The 19,122-nt window shown below is 40.4% G+C and overlaps 1 protein-coding gene across 1 annotated transcript in view; it reads right to left on the bottom strand.

Annotated features, from left to right (window-relative positions):
- Positions 1-2,193: 2,193 nt before the first annotated feature.
- Positions 2,194-19,122, bottom strand: part of ctsl.1 (cathepsin L.1) — a 20,242-nt gene continuing 3,313 nt past the window's right edge. The window contains exons 3-9 of the mRNA XM_048613096.1: positions 14,652-14,794; positions 12,761-12,952; positions 11,894-12,085; positions 8,977-9,142; positions 7,463-7,568; positions 4,522-4,617; positions 2,194-2,620 (exon numbers count right to left, since the gene is read on the bottom strand). Coding sequence (XP_048469053.1) covers positions 2,614-2,620; positions 4,522-4,617; positions 7,463-7,568; positions 8,977-9,142; positions 11,894-12,085; positions 12,761-12,952; positions 14,652-14,794 — 902 coding nt within the window. The 3' untranslated portion in view covers positions 2,194-2,613. The remainder of the gene's footprint in view (positions 2,621-4,521; positions 4,618-7,462; positions 7,569-8,976; positions 9,143-11,893; positions 12,086-12,760; positions 12,953-14,651; positions 14,795-19,122) is intronic.

Raw genomic sequence — 19,122 nt, 5'->3', positions numbered from 1 at the left:
TACTCACCCCTGCCACCTCTACCCTCCCAACTCCAAAACCCACATATACTTTCCCTCCAGTTCACTGCTTCAACTCCTACCACCCTCTCAAGCCTTCCTGTCTCACTCCTTCTCTCCTCTTCCCTGCCCCTCTCACTCTACCTCATGCCTTTCCTCCACTGTCTCTGTCCTTCCCTCTTCACCTCCCCCCTTCTCTCCCTATCCCTCATCCATTCCCCTTCCCACACCCTTCATCACACCGTCTACCTATTCTCTCTGTCCTCTTACCCCTTCAATGTCTTTCACCTAACAACGCCTGCCCCTTTTCTTGCCACTTTTCTGAGCCCAATGCCCAGAATTCATGACCTCCATCATGAGGTTGTTGGGGATGTTTGCTGATGATTGCACAATGTTCAGCACCATCTGCAACACTTTGGATACTGAAGCTATCAATGTCCAAGGGAAGAAAAGCATGGACAATATCCAGGTTTGGGGTGACAAGTGGTAAGTAATATATAAATCACTCAAGTGCCACGCAATGACCATCTCCATAAGACTTTATGACCATAAGATATAGAGCAGAATTAGGCCATTTGGCCCATCGAGTCTGCTGTGATATTTGATCATGGCTGAAATTTTTCTTAATCCCATTCTCCTGCCTTCTCTCTGTAACCTTTGTTCCCCTTACAAATCATTGACCTATCTATCTTTGTCTTAAATACACTCAATGACTTGGCCTCCACAGCCTTCAGTAGCAATGGGTTCCACAGATTAACCACTATCTGGCTGAACAAATTCTCCTCATCTCAGTTCCATAGCATGATCTCTTCATTCTGAGGCTGTGCCCTTGGGTACTAATCTCTCCTACTAATGGAAAAATCTTCTTCACATCAACTCTATCTAGACCTCTCAGTATTCTGTAAGTTTCAATGAGATCTTCCCTCAACCTTCTAAATTCCACTTGAGTACAGACCCAGAATCCTCAACCACTCTTCATATGACAAGCCCTTCATCCTCGGGATCATTCTTGTAAACCTCCTCTTGATCCCCTCCAATGCCAGCACATCCTTCCTTAGGTACAGGGCCCAAAACTGCTCACAATATTCCAAATACAGTCTAACCAGGCCATTATGCTCCAAGAAGAGAAAACCTAACCATCTTCCCTTAACTTTCAATAGTGTTACCATCACTGAATCTCACACTATTAACATCTGGAGATTACCATAGAACAGAAACTGAAGTGGGCTGGCCGTACAAGAGCATGTCAGAGCCTGGGAATTCCATGGTGAATAACTCACCTCCTGTCTCCTCATGAGGCACAGGTCAGGAGTGTGATGGAATACTCCTCACTTGCCTGGATGCGTTCAGCTCCAATAATACTCAAGAAGCTTGAAATCATCCAGGACAAAACAGCCCATTTGATTGGCACCACATTCACAAACATTCACGCCCTCCGCCACTGACGCTCAATAGCAGCAGTGTGTACCATCTACAAAATGCACCACAGAAATTCATCAACACTGCTTAGAGGGCACCTTCAAATATACAACCACTTCTATATCAAAGGACAAGGGCAGCAGATATATGGGAACACCACCCCCTGCAAAGTTGCCTCCAAGTCTCTCATTATGCTAACTTGGAAATAGGAAGGTGATGGCCTAATGATATTATTGCTGCACAGTTAATCCAGAGACTCAGATAATGCTCTGGGCACCTGGGTTCAAATCCTGCCATGGCACTTGGAGAGTTGCCTTCAAATTTTAAAAAAATCTGGAATTAAGAGTCTAATAATTTTCTATTGTTGGAAAAACCCATTGGGTTCATGAATGCCCTTTAGGGAAGGAAACTACCATCCTTACCTAGTCTGGCCTATATGTGACTCTGGACCCACAGCAATGTCGTTGGCTCTTAACTGCCTTCTGGGGAATTAGGGATGGGCAATAATGCTGCTTAGCTAGTGACACCTTCTTCCCATGAATGAATAAAGAAAAAAGTATATATCTCATTTTTGCTGTTCTGTCAGTGTCACTGGGTCACAATCCTGGAATTCCTCCCTAACAGCATTGTAGATCAACCTACACCCCAAAGACTGCATCAGTTTAAGCATGCGGATAACCACCACCTTCTCAAGGGTTTGTATGTTCAATTTTATGCCATTGTGGACACGCTGCACATGTGAGCAAATGGTTCAGAGCTAATGAGAAGCAGCAAATGTTGAAGTTAACATGATAGATTTATTGCCATGTAGAACAGTAGCATAGAACAGCAGCATTACCAGACAAAACCAGTTATCTTTCCAGAATATTGTGGAGAATATAATGGACTGACTATAGCATAATGGCATAAAGGACTTCAAAATGTGCATGACATCTTCAACATACAAAACACAATCAAATCTTGTTAAAGAAAACACAAAAAATATAATGGTTCTGTACATCAAATATCATTATGCATAAACAGTACGGTTTCGTTGCCAGTGAGAAACTAAATTAGTAAAAAAAGTGTATCCAGCAATGGGTTTTAACGCATTATACAATTTATCAAAAGTAATTGGGGTTCAAAAGTATGCTGTAATATTTTATGTTAGTATCCTTCAGTGTTCAGCATGGCACCATTTTGAGATTGCTGAGGGTTTCAAAATCTGTGAAGAAAAGCAGAGAAGTTTAAGGTTGGTACAAATAAACAGCAACAGGAAATTAAATGGGCAAAAATGGTCTGGCACAATGAGCAAATGTACATGTTTATTTTTATCCCTTCTTGCTTTAATTAGCACCATTACCTTTTCCCTTTGTTAATAGTGTCCTGGCCTATGTTTAATGCTGAACTAATATGATAAATTCAAATTATCTTGATCTTTTTGGAAGTTTGCTGTGCACAAATTGTGACATTTTCTACTTTACAACAGTGTGTATAATTCAAAAGTACATCATCACTTGTGAGGGTGCAAGGACGTCTGAAACTCATGAAAGCTTTTCTTTTCCTTACTGCAGTACTAATGTACAAATATTAAGTTGCAAATTCATAACCACAAACATGTGTCTGCCATGGGCCCACAGAAAGGAGCAGGAAATCATTTCTCTCTGTAAAATAAACATTCTGTACAGCTTCCTGTAACTACATTGGAGTGAATCGTTTTCCAAAAGTGAAAAGTATACCAGCTCTTGATGTCAGCTACTGTCTGATGGCGTGTAACCTTAGTCCCAATCATTGTCTATTGATGTTTCGAGAAGTAAATTATTAATGAAATGCTCAGTTTCTTTCCTGTCCATTTTTTTTTACCATTCACTTGCCTTGGCTTAGAACCAGGAGAAGGAAGAGTATTTGTAAGCAGCTTTTGCATTGAAGAGGGTAACTGCTAATCATCTTATCTTGACAACAACAGCGGCAGCCTGACTTTAACTCCTAGAACTGCGGGGATTACAGGTGATGGAGTTCAGATCCCATGGCTTGTGGAGTCAGTGGCAGAGTTTGAGGGAGGGGCATTGATGCTATTCCTGGCTCCACAAGAGGATTTTTGTTGGAATTGAGTATTTCTGTTCTGGCTGGGGGGCTCTGGCCCCTGCTCCACTCATCAGAGAGCACATTTTCCAAGACGTGTTCTTTAACTGTGTTTGATATCCAAGTCAAAGAATTCTATTTGGTTGGTACTTTATTCATTCAGGGGATGAAGGTATCACTGGCTATGCAGCATTTATTGCCCATCCCTAATTGCCCAGAGGGCAGTTATGAATCAACTACATTGCTGTGGTCTGGAGTCACATGTAGGCCAGACCAGGTAAGAATGGCAGTTCCTTCCCTAAAGGACATAGTGAACCAGATGGGTTTTTCCTGACAATCGGCAATGGATTCATGATCACCATTAGACTCTTAATTCCAGATATTTATTGAATTCAAATTCCACCATCTGATGTGGTGGGATTCAAACCCAGGTCCCCAGAACATTATCGGAGTCTCTGGATAATATCACTAGGCCATTGCCTTCCCTGCCATCATCCTCATCTGCCAATTTAAAAATTCATTCCCTCCACCATTGATGCAATGTGCCAGCAGTGTGAACCATCTACAGGTCGCATTGCGGTGATGTGCCAAGGCTCCTTTGAAAACACCCAGCACCTCCAGCTGGAAGAACAAAGGAAGCAACTGCATGAGAACATTGCTGCCTTCAGATTCTCTTCCAAGCCATACACCATGAATTGGAACAATACAGTCATTCCTTCATTGTTGTCTGTAGGTCAAAATCCTAGAACTTGCTCCTTTCCATGACTGAATCGAATAAAGGTCCTTGCTTTGAGCATCTGGCAGCATTGCCTAAAATGGATGTGATAAATTTAGCGGTAATCTAAAAACTGCACCAACTTATTTCAGCCATTCACTGCTGAATCTCTCAGCATTGTGCCCATTTTAAACCTAAAGATCATCCACCAATTTCTACCCATTGTACCCTTCCCACCACAACCACCACATCCCATCACTGGTCAGTTCATAAATTCACCACTCTCCCTTTAGAAATAAATTGACCAAAGCAAACTTACATCAACTTACATGACAGGAAAGCTGGCAGCAGACGCTATTCCACATTGATTATTCTTGTTCCTTGACATGTAAATATATCCTTCAACACCCCAATCTGTACCCCAGCTAACAAAAAGAAAACGATGAAATATGAATATTTCAAAATGTTAAAACTTAAATTAAATGGCAGATTCCAGCTCCTTTTTCTTCTGTTCTTGTGCTCTTGTGAAAATATATCTTCAAATTACACTGAGCAACATTCCAGTTTCAATGAAGCATCATATCAGACTTAAAAATCTGTTTTTATCTCTCTCTATAGATGCTGCCAGACCTGCTGAGTTTCTCCAGTACTTTATGTTTTTAGTTCGGATCTCCAGCATCTGCAGTGTTTTGATTTTATTAGAATGTGGAATTTAACAGAGGCAATTGAACATATTTTAGATTTTAGTGGCATCAATACTTGTGCTGAAATTGAATAGAATAAAATCTCAGACAAGCATGTTAAAGCTGCCTCTGCATTGGATCCTAACTCAATGAAGTGTGTTCCCATCACGGTGCAGGTTTGTATGAACATTCATTCGTTGATGTGCATAATATCATGTAAAGTAGGAGATAGCATATTAAACTACAACCCTACATGTAATATGTTTCCCCTTTAAATATTCATTAATTCCTCTTACAGGCATTGTGGGTGATATCCTTGTATTGATTCATGTTCAACTTCACTCTCTAATACCCAATTGAGAAATAATACTAAAACACTGCAATAAAACTGCTCTAACTTCCTTCTACCCAGAAAATCTGGGTAGCAGAAAGCTGAATGGAATATTCTGTAGAAGGGCTATGATGTGAATATTCATGGTGTGAAGCCAGAGTCTGACATTGAAGTGCAGCTTCTTACATACGGTCCAGCCCCTAGACTGTAACCCCCATAGCAAACATCTTGCGTGTTGGTCAGGCATCTCCAGTCAAAGGCACACAAATTTGTTAAGGACCCAGCGGAATCCATCCTAACAGGAACCAGTGAAATAAGGCCTCCTTGGCTGCATTTTAAACAATTTAGGATTGCTGGTGGCTGCTGCAATGACCTTGGATACAGACCAACAACTTCTATCTGCTGTAGCTCAGAGAGGCAGCTGAAACAGATCCTAGGGTGCCCTCTACCACCAGAGCCTTCAAGACCTGAAGATCTGAAGGTCCTCAACTCGGAAGTCAGGGCCTGGGTAGAAAAATGCCAAGGGAGGGTGGAATGACAGGACAAGGATCAAAATACTTTGATAAATTATTTCCTGCTTTTATAAAGATTTCCCTGCCCTTTTATCCCTACAGGATAAGCATTCCAAAACAAAGGAAAATGGGGATGAAATATAATGATCTGATCATATCTAAGAACACCACGTAAAGCTTCTTGACAGTATTTGGGGTTGTAGACTTGCTCGCTGAGCTGGTGTGTTTGGTGGCAGACGTTTCATAACCCTGCTAGGTAACATCGTCAGTGCGCCTTTGGTGAAGCGCTGGTGTTCTATTCCACTTGTTATATATATGCCTCGGTTTGCATATAAGTGACTGAAGCATATAAATGACAAGCAGGACAGACACTAACGCTTCATCAGAAGCGCACTGATGATGTTACCTAGCAGGGTGACGAAATATCTGCAATCAAACACACCAGCTCGGCGAGCAAGTCTACAACTCCATCCACAACCCGGGCTACAAATCTTCTCAAAAACGTTTGACAGTATTTGTCATGGTTGCTTCAGAGAAATCCCAGTCAGTCACAATATGTTCAATGTCAGAAATCACACAACATGAAGTTATCGTTCAACAGGTTTATTTGAAAGCTTGTGTTTTCAAATAAACATGTTGGACTATAACTTGTTGTCATGTGATTTCTGACCTTGTCGACGCCAGTCCAACACCAGCACCCCTACAATAGGTTTGATGAGAGACACAGTGTGCTGCATAGACAATCAAAGTGGAAAGTAAAACCATTGTTGAGCATGGAAGAGGAAAAAGAACAAAGAAGAAAAACTGCTGATCTTTTGGAAATAGTTTCAAGTAATAAATTCCAACGGCCTGCAGCTGAACAGAACTATATCACTAGGTACTTTCAGAAGGGAAAGGTTTCCTCTTGTTTGTGCAGTGGTCATGAAGTCAGTGGTTAGCAAACAGACTTCTTGTTATGAGTTGATTGTAAAAGGAGTGGAAAATGGCACCATGGTGATAAATCCCATTAATCATAAGTTAACTACTTTATTCTGCCAACATAAACAATCGATACAGATGGTTTCTTCCTTGGTAATGAAACACAATAGTTGTCATATGTAATTTGGTGGAATTTAACCACAATTAGTAAATTTGGAATATAAAGCTAGTCTCACCAATGGTGCCCATGAAACAATTGTCAATTGTGAAATGAAAATAACATCTGGATCACTGATGTTATTCAGGGAAGAAAATCTACTGTTTTGCCCTGACTGGTCTGGCCTACACGTGACTTCAGATCCAAAGTAGCATAATTGACCCTTAATGGCCCCATGAAAATGGATGAGCAAGCCACTTAGTTCAAGGTTAATTAGTGATGAGCAACAAATGCCAGCCTTTCCAGCAATGCCCACATCCCATGAAAGAATAAAGGAAAGCAAACATGCCAGTATTGCATGAAAACTGAGACAATACCAGAAAATATTCTGGCATCAGCAGTGTTAAGTCAGTTTTAATGATTACATAATCAAAGAAAATCATCAGTCCTAGATGAATGCTCCTCCATTTGAGAGGAGCAACTGCTTGAGGTTTAACCTGGTCACCTCAGACAAGGAAAGGGGTTGAGGAGGTGAGTCCTCCATGGTAATCTCAGCTCAAGAATTGAACCCATGCTGTTGGCAACACTCTGTATTGCAATCCAGCCACCTGAACCAACTGAGCCCTGGATTGTGTGTGATGTTTACAAGACAGTAGTTTATGCCTTTACCTGTTCTTAACCAGCCAGTAGTCATTTCCATATAATGTTCCGTACCCAACAGCTAGAACACCATGATTGAGCTCTTCACTGCTACACAATGGCTCATCATACAATCCTACATTCAAAAAAGAATGAAGTTGCAAGTATTTTTCCAGGAACAGACTACAAAAGATTTGTAAACTACCTGATAAAGAGAAAATCTGAAATGAGGAAGGCATCTTATTCAACAAATATTCCGCATTATTCAAAGTGTTTCATACTTTCTTGATCCACACAAAATATGGAGTTATACAGTCATAGAGTGATACAGCATGGAAACAAGTCCTTTGGCCTAACTCATCCATGCTGACCCCGTTTCCCAAACTAAACTAGCCCCATTTGCCTGTGTTTGGCCCATATCCTTCTAAATATTGGCTATACATGTACCTGTCCAAATGTCTTTTAAACGTTGTAATTGTACTCACCCCAACACTTCCTCGTTCCATATACGCATCACCCTCTGTGTGAAAAAGTTGCCCCTCGGGTTACATTTAAATCTTTCTCTCTCACCTTAAACCTATACCCTATAGTTTTGGACATCTACTTTTAATTCTAATTCTATATAAGGTCACCCCTCAGCCTCCTACACTCCAGGGGAAAAAGTTCCAGCCTATCCAGACTCTCCTTATAACTCAAACGTTCCGGTCTCAGTAACATCCTTGGTCAATTAATGGGCACTTATTGTCTTCTGTTCGCCACCTCCCTAATTATTTCCCTTCCTGTCAAATTGTAAAAAGATATGGTTTCCAGACTGGCCAACCAAGACAACCTGCCTGCCGGGTCATGGATCTGGGGGCTACAAGAGGCATGTATGGAGAGGGTGCAAAGGAGTGGCCCCTGAAAGCCAGCTTCCCGCCCTTGCCTCCGACTCCCCTGAACTTCTCTTCCTATACATTCTCACAGTTGGATCCCATGAAGAACAGGCTTGACCAATGGGCTGTAGGAGCCAGAATATGCTGGCCTTTCCCAGGACACCACCGTTGAAACCTGCAATAAGTCAAGAAGATCATCAGTCCTCTCTTAACAAGGTGATTGGAGGGTGAAATGGAGAGCTTTCTTGTCAATGGGAGTGGGAAATTAGTCAACACCTAACACGCCTGTCTTCCCTCTTAGTCTAAGAAAGATAAATTGTGGACTACATGTAGATTAAGCTCACCCATGATTATGGCAGTACATTTCTTACATGGCTTCTTCCTCTATGCTCTTCCTGCTCTTTTGTCATCTAGCTTATGCGCCTTTGAAATACATCACTCCATCAAATTGAGTGTGGATTCAGTTTTGCACAACAGAAGTGACTATTGTAAATTTTATCCAAATATTTTGAACAGCCTAAAAATCTGACACGTAGATCTCTTTCTGCATCCAAATTCCTCATATGAATCGTTCGTACAAGACTCTGTGCCATGGGTGTTAAATCATAAAATTGCACCACATAAATTGGCAAAGAATTATCAAAAAGACCAGTTTTTCATTCAAATACCTACCTGAGGAATATAACTGGAAAGATAAATGACCTGCATCAATGGCAACGGAGATTGGCCCTTGGTATGCCACTGCCAATTGCAAATAGGCCTCGCTTCCCTCGGGTAGGTCAGTATACCCATTGCAAACAGCACCAATAGTTTCTGGATTGAACCTGCATGGCCCATCCTGAAAAAGTAGAACAAAAGTAACAAAGCTTATTGTGCTGAATACTGCTGAATTACTGATGTAGTATATTAGAAATGAAATTTTCATGTTCAAAAATAGTCTCGCCACATCTGTTGTTTCCATTAGGTGTGCAAATGCAAAATGTAGGCATTATTCCTTATGACATAATACTTGACATACCGGCCATTTCTAGTGTCTCGAAAACTAAGCGGATTTGGTGGGGCGCAGTAAGGCACTGGGCGAAATACAAAGATGACTAGGTGTGTTAATTAAATCTCAGAATTGTTACAACATAGAAGGAGGCCATTCACCCCATTATAACTGTGCTGGCTCTCCAAATGAAAAATTTACATGGTGCTAATTCTCCATGTAATCCTGCTCATTCCTCTTTTTCAGGATGTAGGGTTAAATTACAAAATAGCTAGTGACTTCAATTAGCAGGGACTGAATTTAGTAGCAATTTTATACATAGAAAAGAGATCTTAGAATGTAATGTATTTGTTGATATCGAAAAAGTAAAATACAAAATGGGTCTGTTAATATCAGCTATTCATAGTCACTCACTGAGATGAACTCCACTCACTAGTTATGCAATTTACTATCTTCAGCATTGATCTTTTGAAATGAAGCATACTGGTAGGAATGAGTTCAATATTTAGATTTGATTTGCCCCTTTAGGCAGACATCACTTATGATTATGCGATTGTTTTTCTTAGAGTCACATTGTCATAATGCTGCAGGAAGAGACCATTAGGTCCATAAGGTCCATGCCAGCTCACTGAAGTCTTTTTTACTATTTTACTATTTTACAGTTTTACTTTTACAGTTCTCCCACACTATCCCCATGGCCCTGCACATTTATTTCCCTCAAGTGCACATCTCTTTTGAAATTAGTCTTGACTTTAACCACCTTCATCATTCCTTACGATATAAAAATAGTCCTTTTGCCCAAACTATAAATCAGTATCCCCCTGTTCTTGCAACATCTACTAATGGGAACAACTTTTCTCTGCTTACCCTACCTGCATCTTTACACCTTTATCAAATCGCCTTTCAATTTCCTTTGCTCCAACAGTAATCGCAGCTCCTCCAGCCCAATTATTTCGCTAAACTCTTCCATCCTCGGCACCTTTCTGGAAAATCCCCTTCCCACCCTCTCATTCTTCCAGAAGTGTGGTGTCCACAGTCAGACACAATACTCAAGTTGCGCCTAACCAGAGTTTTCTAAAGATTCAGTGTGATATCTCTGCATTTTTACTCAGTGTCTTCACTTGTGAAGCTCAAATTCCTGTTTGTTTAGTTAGCAACTTTTTAAAATATGTTCTGTCACCTTCAAAGATTTATGCACCTGAACTCCTAGGTGACTTTGTATACTACTTTTTAAAATGTCATTTAGCCTATATTCCTTCTCCCTATCCATTTTACCAAAGTGCATCACCTCATATTTCTCCGTGTATTAAATTTGATTTGCCATTTCTGTGTATATTCTGCTAGCCTGTGTTCTCTTTAAATTAATTATCATTTTCAGTATTTGCCATATCTCCAAATTTGGTATCTTTGGCAAATTTTGAAATTTTGCTCTGTATTCCAACATCCCATTTTGTGTCATTAAAAAGCACATTTACCTAAATATCTGTAGTTTCTGATTAAACATGCATATATGTACATGCATTCCCAATTATAGCCTCCACAGCGCCACTGTGGGAGAACTTACACTGCAAGGAGTACCAATATTGCAGCAAGAGAGGCCAATAAATGGAACTTTTCCAGCCTCACGTACACCATGGGAACAAATTAAAATAACTTCCAAAGTGAAAGAAATGAAAAGTCACAAAAAGAAAGCATAACAAAGGTTTGCATGGTAACTCAATGCACACATTCTCCCTTGGTGAACAATGGGGAAACACTTGGGAGAATCAACCTTTTGGACCACATCATGAATGTTCCTTTCACAGCCAAAATGTCATGGACTGGGACTTGGATCAAGAGCTTCTTACTTTCAGTTATGAAGCTGGATGTGAGAATAAAATCCTGGATAGTTATGTACTGTTTAAATAGAAAGTCGTAGCAAACAGTTCATTCATCCATAGTCAGCAGTTTAGGAGAAAGACAACCTTTTATAATCCAGGGATGCTGAGATCAACAGTTATGTTCTTATAAGTACCATGGAGGAGATTAATGGATGTAATTAGTCAACATCACCATTATCATTGTATAATCGACTACTAGGATGGTTGAAGGTGAACTTGATGGACTTTGACAATTCCTATGTTCCTATGATGGATATCAGCCGAAACGCAAAAGACAGGGGAGCAAACCTCTTGCAATTCATAGAAAAAAACATATTTTTGCACTACCTTCAAGGAGGAATAATCCTTTGAACATGTTGGGCTATGTAGCATGATTGGCTCATTGTAGTCGTTATAATTCCAATGTGCTGACTTAAAAGCCCATTAAAGATTCACTTAAGTTCAAGGATCAATTATTTTTCAGGTGGTTAATCATACATCATTCCAATAAAGAAAACTGATTGTTCAGTGTCAAGCACCAGTTAATGCATCTAGTCTTTGTGTAGAAACGGAAACAAAAAATACAGGTAAAAGATCAAATCATATTTTGTGTTAATATCCGCTAAGCTTTCATTTGATTAAGGGAAATGTAAGATATCGTGTTATGTGTGTATGGGCAGCTGTGCCTATTTGCATTGAAGCAGCGATTTGATATGGAATACTTTGTCAAAATTATCTTAACCTCTGCAGTGTATGGATAGGATTCCTCAGTGTCAATTCCTTCATTGGCTATTATGTAACGAAAGGCATAATCCATAAATCCACCATCACAGCCTTGATTTCCATAATCACGGGAGCAGTCAACTAGCTGCTGTTCACTCAGAGAAACTAAGTTACCAGTCTTCCTAAAGTGCTGTCCTTCCAAAGATCCAGTCTGTGGTTAAAAAAAAAACACACACACAATGTCATACAGGCTAAACATATTCAATCAAAACTACAGAATTAAAAAAAACATGTTTCAAGCTAAGTATTATAAATTGCTAAGGAGATTGGGTAGGTTTATAGTGCAGAGTGATACCAACAGCACCAGTTTAATTCCCACACCAGCTGAGATTACCATGAAGGTACCTCCTTCTCAATCTCTCTCTCTTGCCTGCGTTGTGATGATGACCCTTAGGTTAAAATGACCACCAAACAACTCTCTCTAATGAGGGAGCAGCCCTCTGGGACTTTGGTGACTTTAATTAACAAAACAATTCATTCTTTCCTCACAAGATACATTAAAACAGTAAAGGTGTCTGGAAGTTAGTATATTAAACATGTTATGGATTGTATTGCACAAAAATACTTGTTCAGGTATTGAAGGCACCTCAACCTCAATACGCCAAACTGTGGAGCTAATGCCTTCTTTCACCAAAGTGTGAAGAACATTTTACTTTACCAATCTCACTCAATATTCATGCTACAACGTCAGAGTTCAATCATAAAGTTACATATTTTAATCTCGTCAAAGATTTGCCTAACTAATATTCAACATACCAGAATGTAATGTTTTATTCTGATTAAACACAATTCTTATCTTGAAGTAAGATGCACAACTCAGACTTACTGCACTGAACGCCCAGCAGGAGCCACAATCTTCTTGGTTTTTCACAGCAGTGACGTAACCTTTATCTCTCCAGTCCACCTTGTCTGGAAGACCAACATTATTGAAGGGCAGGGAATGGAATGTGGTATGCTTTGTAGAATTTGTGTTTCTCAAGCAGTTGCCAAGCACCAATTTTTTATATTCTTCGTTTTCCTGCAAAAAAAATCATTAAACCTATTAATTTTTACGGGTTAGAAATTCACCAAAGCTCCTTAGAGGCTTCCAAACCCATGACCACTTCCATCTAGAAAAACAAAGGCAGTAGATATATAGGAACATCACTCCCTGCAAGTTCTCCTCCAAACCACTCACCATCCTGGCATGGAAAAATATCACTGTTCCTTCAGTGTTGCTGGGTCTAAATCCTGAAATTCCCTCCCTAAGGTCATTATGGTTCTACCTACAGCACATGGACTGCAGTGGTTCAAAAAGGCAACTCACCACCACCTTCTCCCAGGCAACTGGGCAAGAAATGATGACTCAGCCAGCAATGCACACGTCCCATGTGTGAATAAAACATCATAGAATAAAAACTGGCCAGATTACTTAAAATGAGTGAGATATAAAGACTTGTGGTCATTCTCATCATGAGTAAATGAGAATGTTATCCGTATTGGACAACACAATGAAAGATATATTAACAAAAAGAATGTCTAAAGTCTACTGTCAGTGTATTGGATTGCTCTTTGACTAGCTAATTAGAATCTTGAAGGCTGTGTCTAGAGGTCTTCTGGTGCAGTGGGGACTCTATGGGTTGAAGTTTGCCAGAAATCAGCCAAGTGTCAACTTTATTGAGCATTGTGGAGAGTTTCTGTCCACAAACTCAAACGAGTTTTCTTGTGCTACCTTCCCAAACTTGACTCATTACCAATGCGTCATACCTTTTGGCACCCCACTAGTTGTATTCTGCCACTCACCACAGATGGGTATTTTGCCCACTGCTGGGATTACACAAGATTGTTGGTGCTGGTGTCATTTTTAAACCCAGCCTGCATGTGGTCAAGCACTGGTCATCCACAGCTGCTTTGAGTGGTTCCTGTCAATTGTGCCAAACATCTCAAACAAAGGGACATTGGCCCTACAATTTGCCAACAAGGACTTTGATATTGAGTGGAACGCATGCCACTGGCAGGCAGTAAGACTGGAAGAGATTCTTGGTCAATGTAATCGAGCATCTGCCATTGGCACAGCTCCTGATTACACCATGCGTGTAAAAAGAGTATATCACCACAATGACCTGGAGTCTCTGAGTGCACAGGAACACAACACTACCACTAATGCTGCTGTCACACTATAACCATCAGTTCTAATCAGATAGTATGACACAAACATGGAGAATGGTACAGAAACTCAGCAGGTCTGGCAGCACTCAAGTCATACTAGACTAGAAACATTAACTCTGCTTTCTGTACACAGATGCTGTCAGACGTGCCGAGTTTCTCCAGCATTCTCTGTGTTTGTTTCAGATTCCCAGTCTCCACAGTATTCCTTTCACTGCCTAGATGATATCCTATGTTTGGAACTTGAATTCTCCAGCAAAGTGAGAGCTGACACTATTGCCAAGTTTTCCTTCCACCTATTATATTTTAAATCCTTAGAAATGATAGTAACTTTAAAAACAACAAGAACATTAAAGAAAATCCGGTGACACTTTTATAATCTGCTTTGATACTTAATGTAGTGTTAAAATGTGAGAGTATGCCACCCACATCTCTCTCTGAAGCTAAATCAAGCTCCAACTCCAAGTTTGTAAAGCAACTGTAACAGCACTTGAAAACAGAAGCCACTTTGCACCGATACAAAGGCTGCATTATAGATGCTTCTCTAAAGAAGTTAGTAAACAATGAATTACCAGGTCAGCAAAAGAGTTCATTCCCAGTCGGTAGTTATATAACCCCTGCTCTGCCAGCATATTGTGTGCTATAACCGTCTTCCGGTTAGTCAGCCAGATCTCCTTACGATGGTCTACCTCTTCAGGAGAAGAGTATAATTTGCCTTGAATTAAAGGAAGAGGTTAGAGCAGTCACTTTATTTTCTCAATTTCTGAGTGAAGTCTAATTGAGCGAATTAATTTGAATCGATTTAGAATAGTCCATGGTCAATTAACTTTTCTTTAGTGCATCGAGTACATTTAAAATTCAATGTAGACAAGGTGTATGGATGTGATATAGGAAGTACAATAAGTTGAAATATGAAAAACATCAACATCCCCAAAACAAAATGGGACAACAATTTTCATCACAATATAAAAGGTTGTATTTTTATTAATTGAGAACAATTGAAAATATAAAAATCTGAAGGAAGTGAATTAGTTAACCAGATTTTGCCATAATGGGCAACTAACAACATCTGCCATTAGATTTGCCCTTGCACCCTTCAGCTCAGCACATTTTCACCTTCAAGATGCCAGAGATGTGAGCTTGTATTGGTGAAATATAGGCACCAGGGAACTGTGTGAACCAGTTAAAAGGCAAGCTCCTTTACCTGTGATATTTATGGATGGGAAAACTTATAGCAGTAGACCTCAAAAAGATAGTGAATTCAGGGGGATGGGTTCAGTTATATGTAGGAAGAGGAAAGAGAAAAGTTAGATTAGAGAAAGAGAGAGAGAGAGAAAAAGAAAAGACATGAAGTTGGCTTTGCCTACAGCAGGATATTTTACCCGATGCACCAATGCTTATTTTAGCCCTCATAATTGAAGAAACTAGGCATGGAAAATGTCACATTGATGACTATTTGTTACAACTGTCTATTGTATGCAATTATTACATTCATAAACATATACATGTCTGGGCTAGTATTAGTCTATTCGATTTTAGTAGAGAACATCATAGTGTGTAATGCTTCATGTGATCCAAGTTAAGATGGAGTCTGAGATCTTTGCTCTATTTGACCACATGCTGTAATATAGTGATTACAGAATAAAAAAGTCTTTTTAACGGATACTGACATAATGTCATAAGTTGTATTGACTGTGAGACAAATAGGACTGACAAAAAATTGAGAAAACCCAGACATTTCCGAAATCTCACTGTAAAAGAGAACTGCTAGAATAACATTCCACATCTATAATTGCTACTTGCATTGCTCTGAAGGTTAATTGTGCATATGGAATGCATCACTTTCATTTTGGCTGATTTCTGTAAACTAAATCCTGTGATTCTTTTTTTCTTGCAATAGATTAAACTTTCTTAGTTTGAGTCTGATATTCAAGACATTTTCCTTAATTGAATTTCACTGAGTGCATGTTGACTTTGTATGATAGTTTATGACAGATCATAACAAATTAACAACCTTTGACCCCATGCTAACATTTCCTCCCTTGGCCTACTGCAATGTTCCAATGACGCTCAATGCAAGCTTGAGGGAATAACATTGGACTTTCTGTTTAGACACTTTACAGCCTCTAGGACTCAGCATTGAGTTCCTCAATTTCAGAGTACAATCTCTGTACTCCAATTACATTCCCTGGCTGAGTTTTATTTGTGTCCTACTGGCTTTACTGTCAGCAGAGCATTTTCTCCTTTTCACACCAATTTTACATCTCCATCTCTCCTATTCTACCATTATTTCTGCTTTTTTTTTGCCCTGAGCACTCTTGCTACCTGTTCTTCTTTCTTCTTCTCCCCTAATAAAAGCAAAATATTAATAAAACCATAGAGTGCTGGAGAAGCTCAGCAATTTGGCAGCAGCTGTGGAGGGAAAAATGTTTTCAGTCCAGAAGAAGAGTCATGCTGAACACAAAAAAGATGCTGTGTTGAGCAGCTTAAATAAAGATGAGTACTAGATGCAGCACAAAACCGACAGGCAAAAGGGGTTTGGACTTTTCAATGATTCTTTGTAAGGATAGGATATTTCACTTAGCTTTTCTTTCCATTCACTTACAGCAACTACGTGATCTCCCTGTACTGAAAGAAACTAATGTCCTTAATTTCAATAATGTTAGAACAGAAACAACATTAATGGAGATTTTCGAAGTTTGGCTAATCTAATCTACTTTCATGTTAAGTCAAGATGGCGGCAGAGTAGGACGCTCCAGTCGGAGCTCCTCTGCTCACCAGTCCCTTTCCTTTTCCTTTCTTTTTTCTCCCCTTCACAGCTTTACATTTTCTTCCCCTCCCCAACCCCCACCCTACCTGGAGAGTGGAGTCGATGAGCAGAGCAAGCACGGGCCATGTCCCGCAGCAGAACGGAGCGAGCACGGGCCGAGTGCTGAGGCGGAGTGAGCACAGGCCCTGTCCCAAGGCAGAGCAAGCACAGGCAGAGTCCTGTGGCAGAGTGAACGGGCGATTCCCAGATTAGCCCCAGAGCAAGTCCTGGATGGAGGCCGGAACTTAGAGGCAGCATGGCCTCATGCTCTGCAGCCCACAGGCACAGACTGGAACTTAAATACTTATGGACACTTAGTATCCTTCTGGACTTTTTCACTGTTTCATGCTAATCTATTTTCTGTTTTACTCTGTAACAACACTATTCTTTTTTTACCCTGTAAGATTTGTACCAAGGTACTTGTGCCTAAGATGGTGCCATTAAAGGCAGCCATTTTAAAAACGCTTCACTGTACACCTCTACTTCTTTACTGGAGTGCATGTGACAATAAAGGATATTCTACTCTATTCTATTTTGAAACCCACTTATTTTTATATATGAATAATGGTTCATCTTATGACAATGATGTTAGATGGATTTTCTATTAATTGACTTATTTGTTACAGATTAAGGATTAACCTTAATGTTAGATTTTGTCAAGGATACAGCATTTTAACTGCAGCATGGTGAATCAGTGGTTTAGCATTGCTGCCTCATAGCGCGATGGACCTGGATTCGATTGCACTCTCGGTTGACTGCCCGTGTGGAGCTTACATGTTCACCCTGTGTCTGCGCGGGTTTTCTCCAAGAGCTCTGATTTCCTCCTACAGTCCAAAGATGTGAAAAATAGGTGGATTGGCCTTGCTAAATTGTCCATAGTGTCAAAGGATGAGTAGGCTAAGTGGATTAGCCATGGGTAAAGCAGTGTTATGGGGGTGGGTCTGGGTGGGATGTTCTTCAGAGGGTTAAGAATAGAATCCCTGCAGTGTGGAAACAGGCCCTTCGGCCCAACAAGTCCACACCGGACCTTAGAGCATCCCACCCAGACTCATCCCCCTATAACCCACCTAATCTAGGGCAATTTAGCATGGCCAATTCACCTAATCTGCACATCTTTGGACTGTGGGAGGAAACCAGAGCACCCGGAGGAAACCCGCGCAGACACGGGGAGAACGTGCAAACTCCACACGGACAGTTGCCCAAGGCTGGAATTGAACCCAGGTCCCTGGCACTGTGAGGCAGCAGTGCTAACTACTGAGCCAGTTAGTATGGACTTGGTGGTCCAAATGGCCTGCTCCCAAACTGTAGGGATTCTATGCTGTCAGCCTTGATAAGCCATGCCAGCACTTTATAATTTTATTGTTCCTCCTCCCTTCCTGTCAACAGCATTAAAACAATCATTTTCCAATTTGTTTCAATTCTGAAGAAGAGTCATACCAGACCCAAAAAGATAAACTGTATTTCTCTCATCACAATTGCTGCCGGACCTACTGAATTTCTCCAGCACTTTCTGTTTTTATTTCAGATTTCCACCGTCCATAGCATTTTGCTTTTTTTTCCACAGTACTTGCATAAATCTCCTGCTTGAGGCTGCCAATTCCCTATTATCCACGTCACACTTTTACACAATTGAGATGTCTCCCACTGTGTTGTTTTGCAAGAAGAAAAACTGTGTAAATTGGACCACAGCTATACTGCAGCACTGTCTGAGACAGTCACAAAGACTTTTGTAAATTCTGAGCCACAGCTAAGCGGTGCAGCTTATACAGCATCTTGCAAATTGGCTCGTGTCCAGCCAGACTTTTATCTATCTCCATTTGTTATAAATCTCTAGTCCTCAAACCAAAAAACTTCAATACGAAGCATATTGGAGCTCCTCACAGCATCAAGTTCAAATAAGATGGGCAATTTAGCATGGCCACTCCACCTAATCTGCACATCTTTGGACTGTGGGAGAAAACCAGAGCACCTGGAGGAAACGCACATAGACACAGGGACAACAAGCAAACTCCACACAGAGTGTCACCTGGGGCTGGAATTGAATCCAGGTCCATGGTGCTGTGAGGCAGCAGTGCTAACCACTGAGCCACCAAGTGTTGTACCAACTTTCATTGAGAACTATTTGACCTTACAGCAGAAATGATTTTTGAAATCCACACTAATAAAATTTTCACCTACATAAAATAGAAGGTGTAGAGCTGGATGAACACAGCAGGCCAATCAGCATCAGAGGA

Source organism: Rhincodon typus, chromosome 27 (assembly GCF_021869965.1).
Source record: "Rhincodon typus isolate 14 chromosome 27, sRhiTyp1.1, whole genome shotgun sequence".
Classification (NCBI taxonomy): Eukaryota; Metazoa; Chordata; class Chondrichthyes; order Orectolobiformes; family Rhincodontidae; genus Rhincodon; species Rhincodon typus.
The sequence above is the reverse complement of the archived record's forward strand: the minus strand, read 5'-3'. Positions and strand labels throughout refer to the sequence as shown.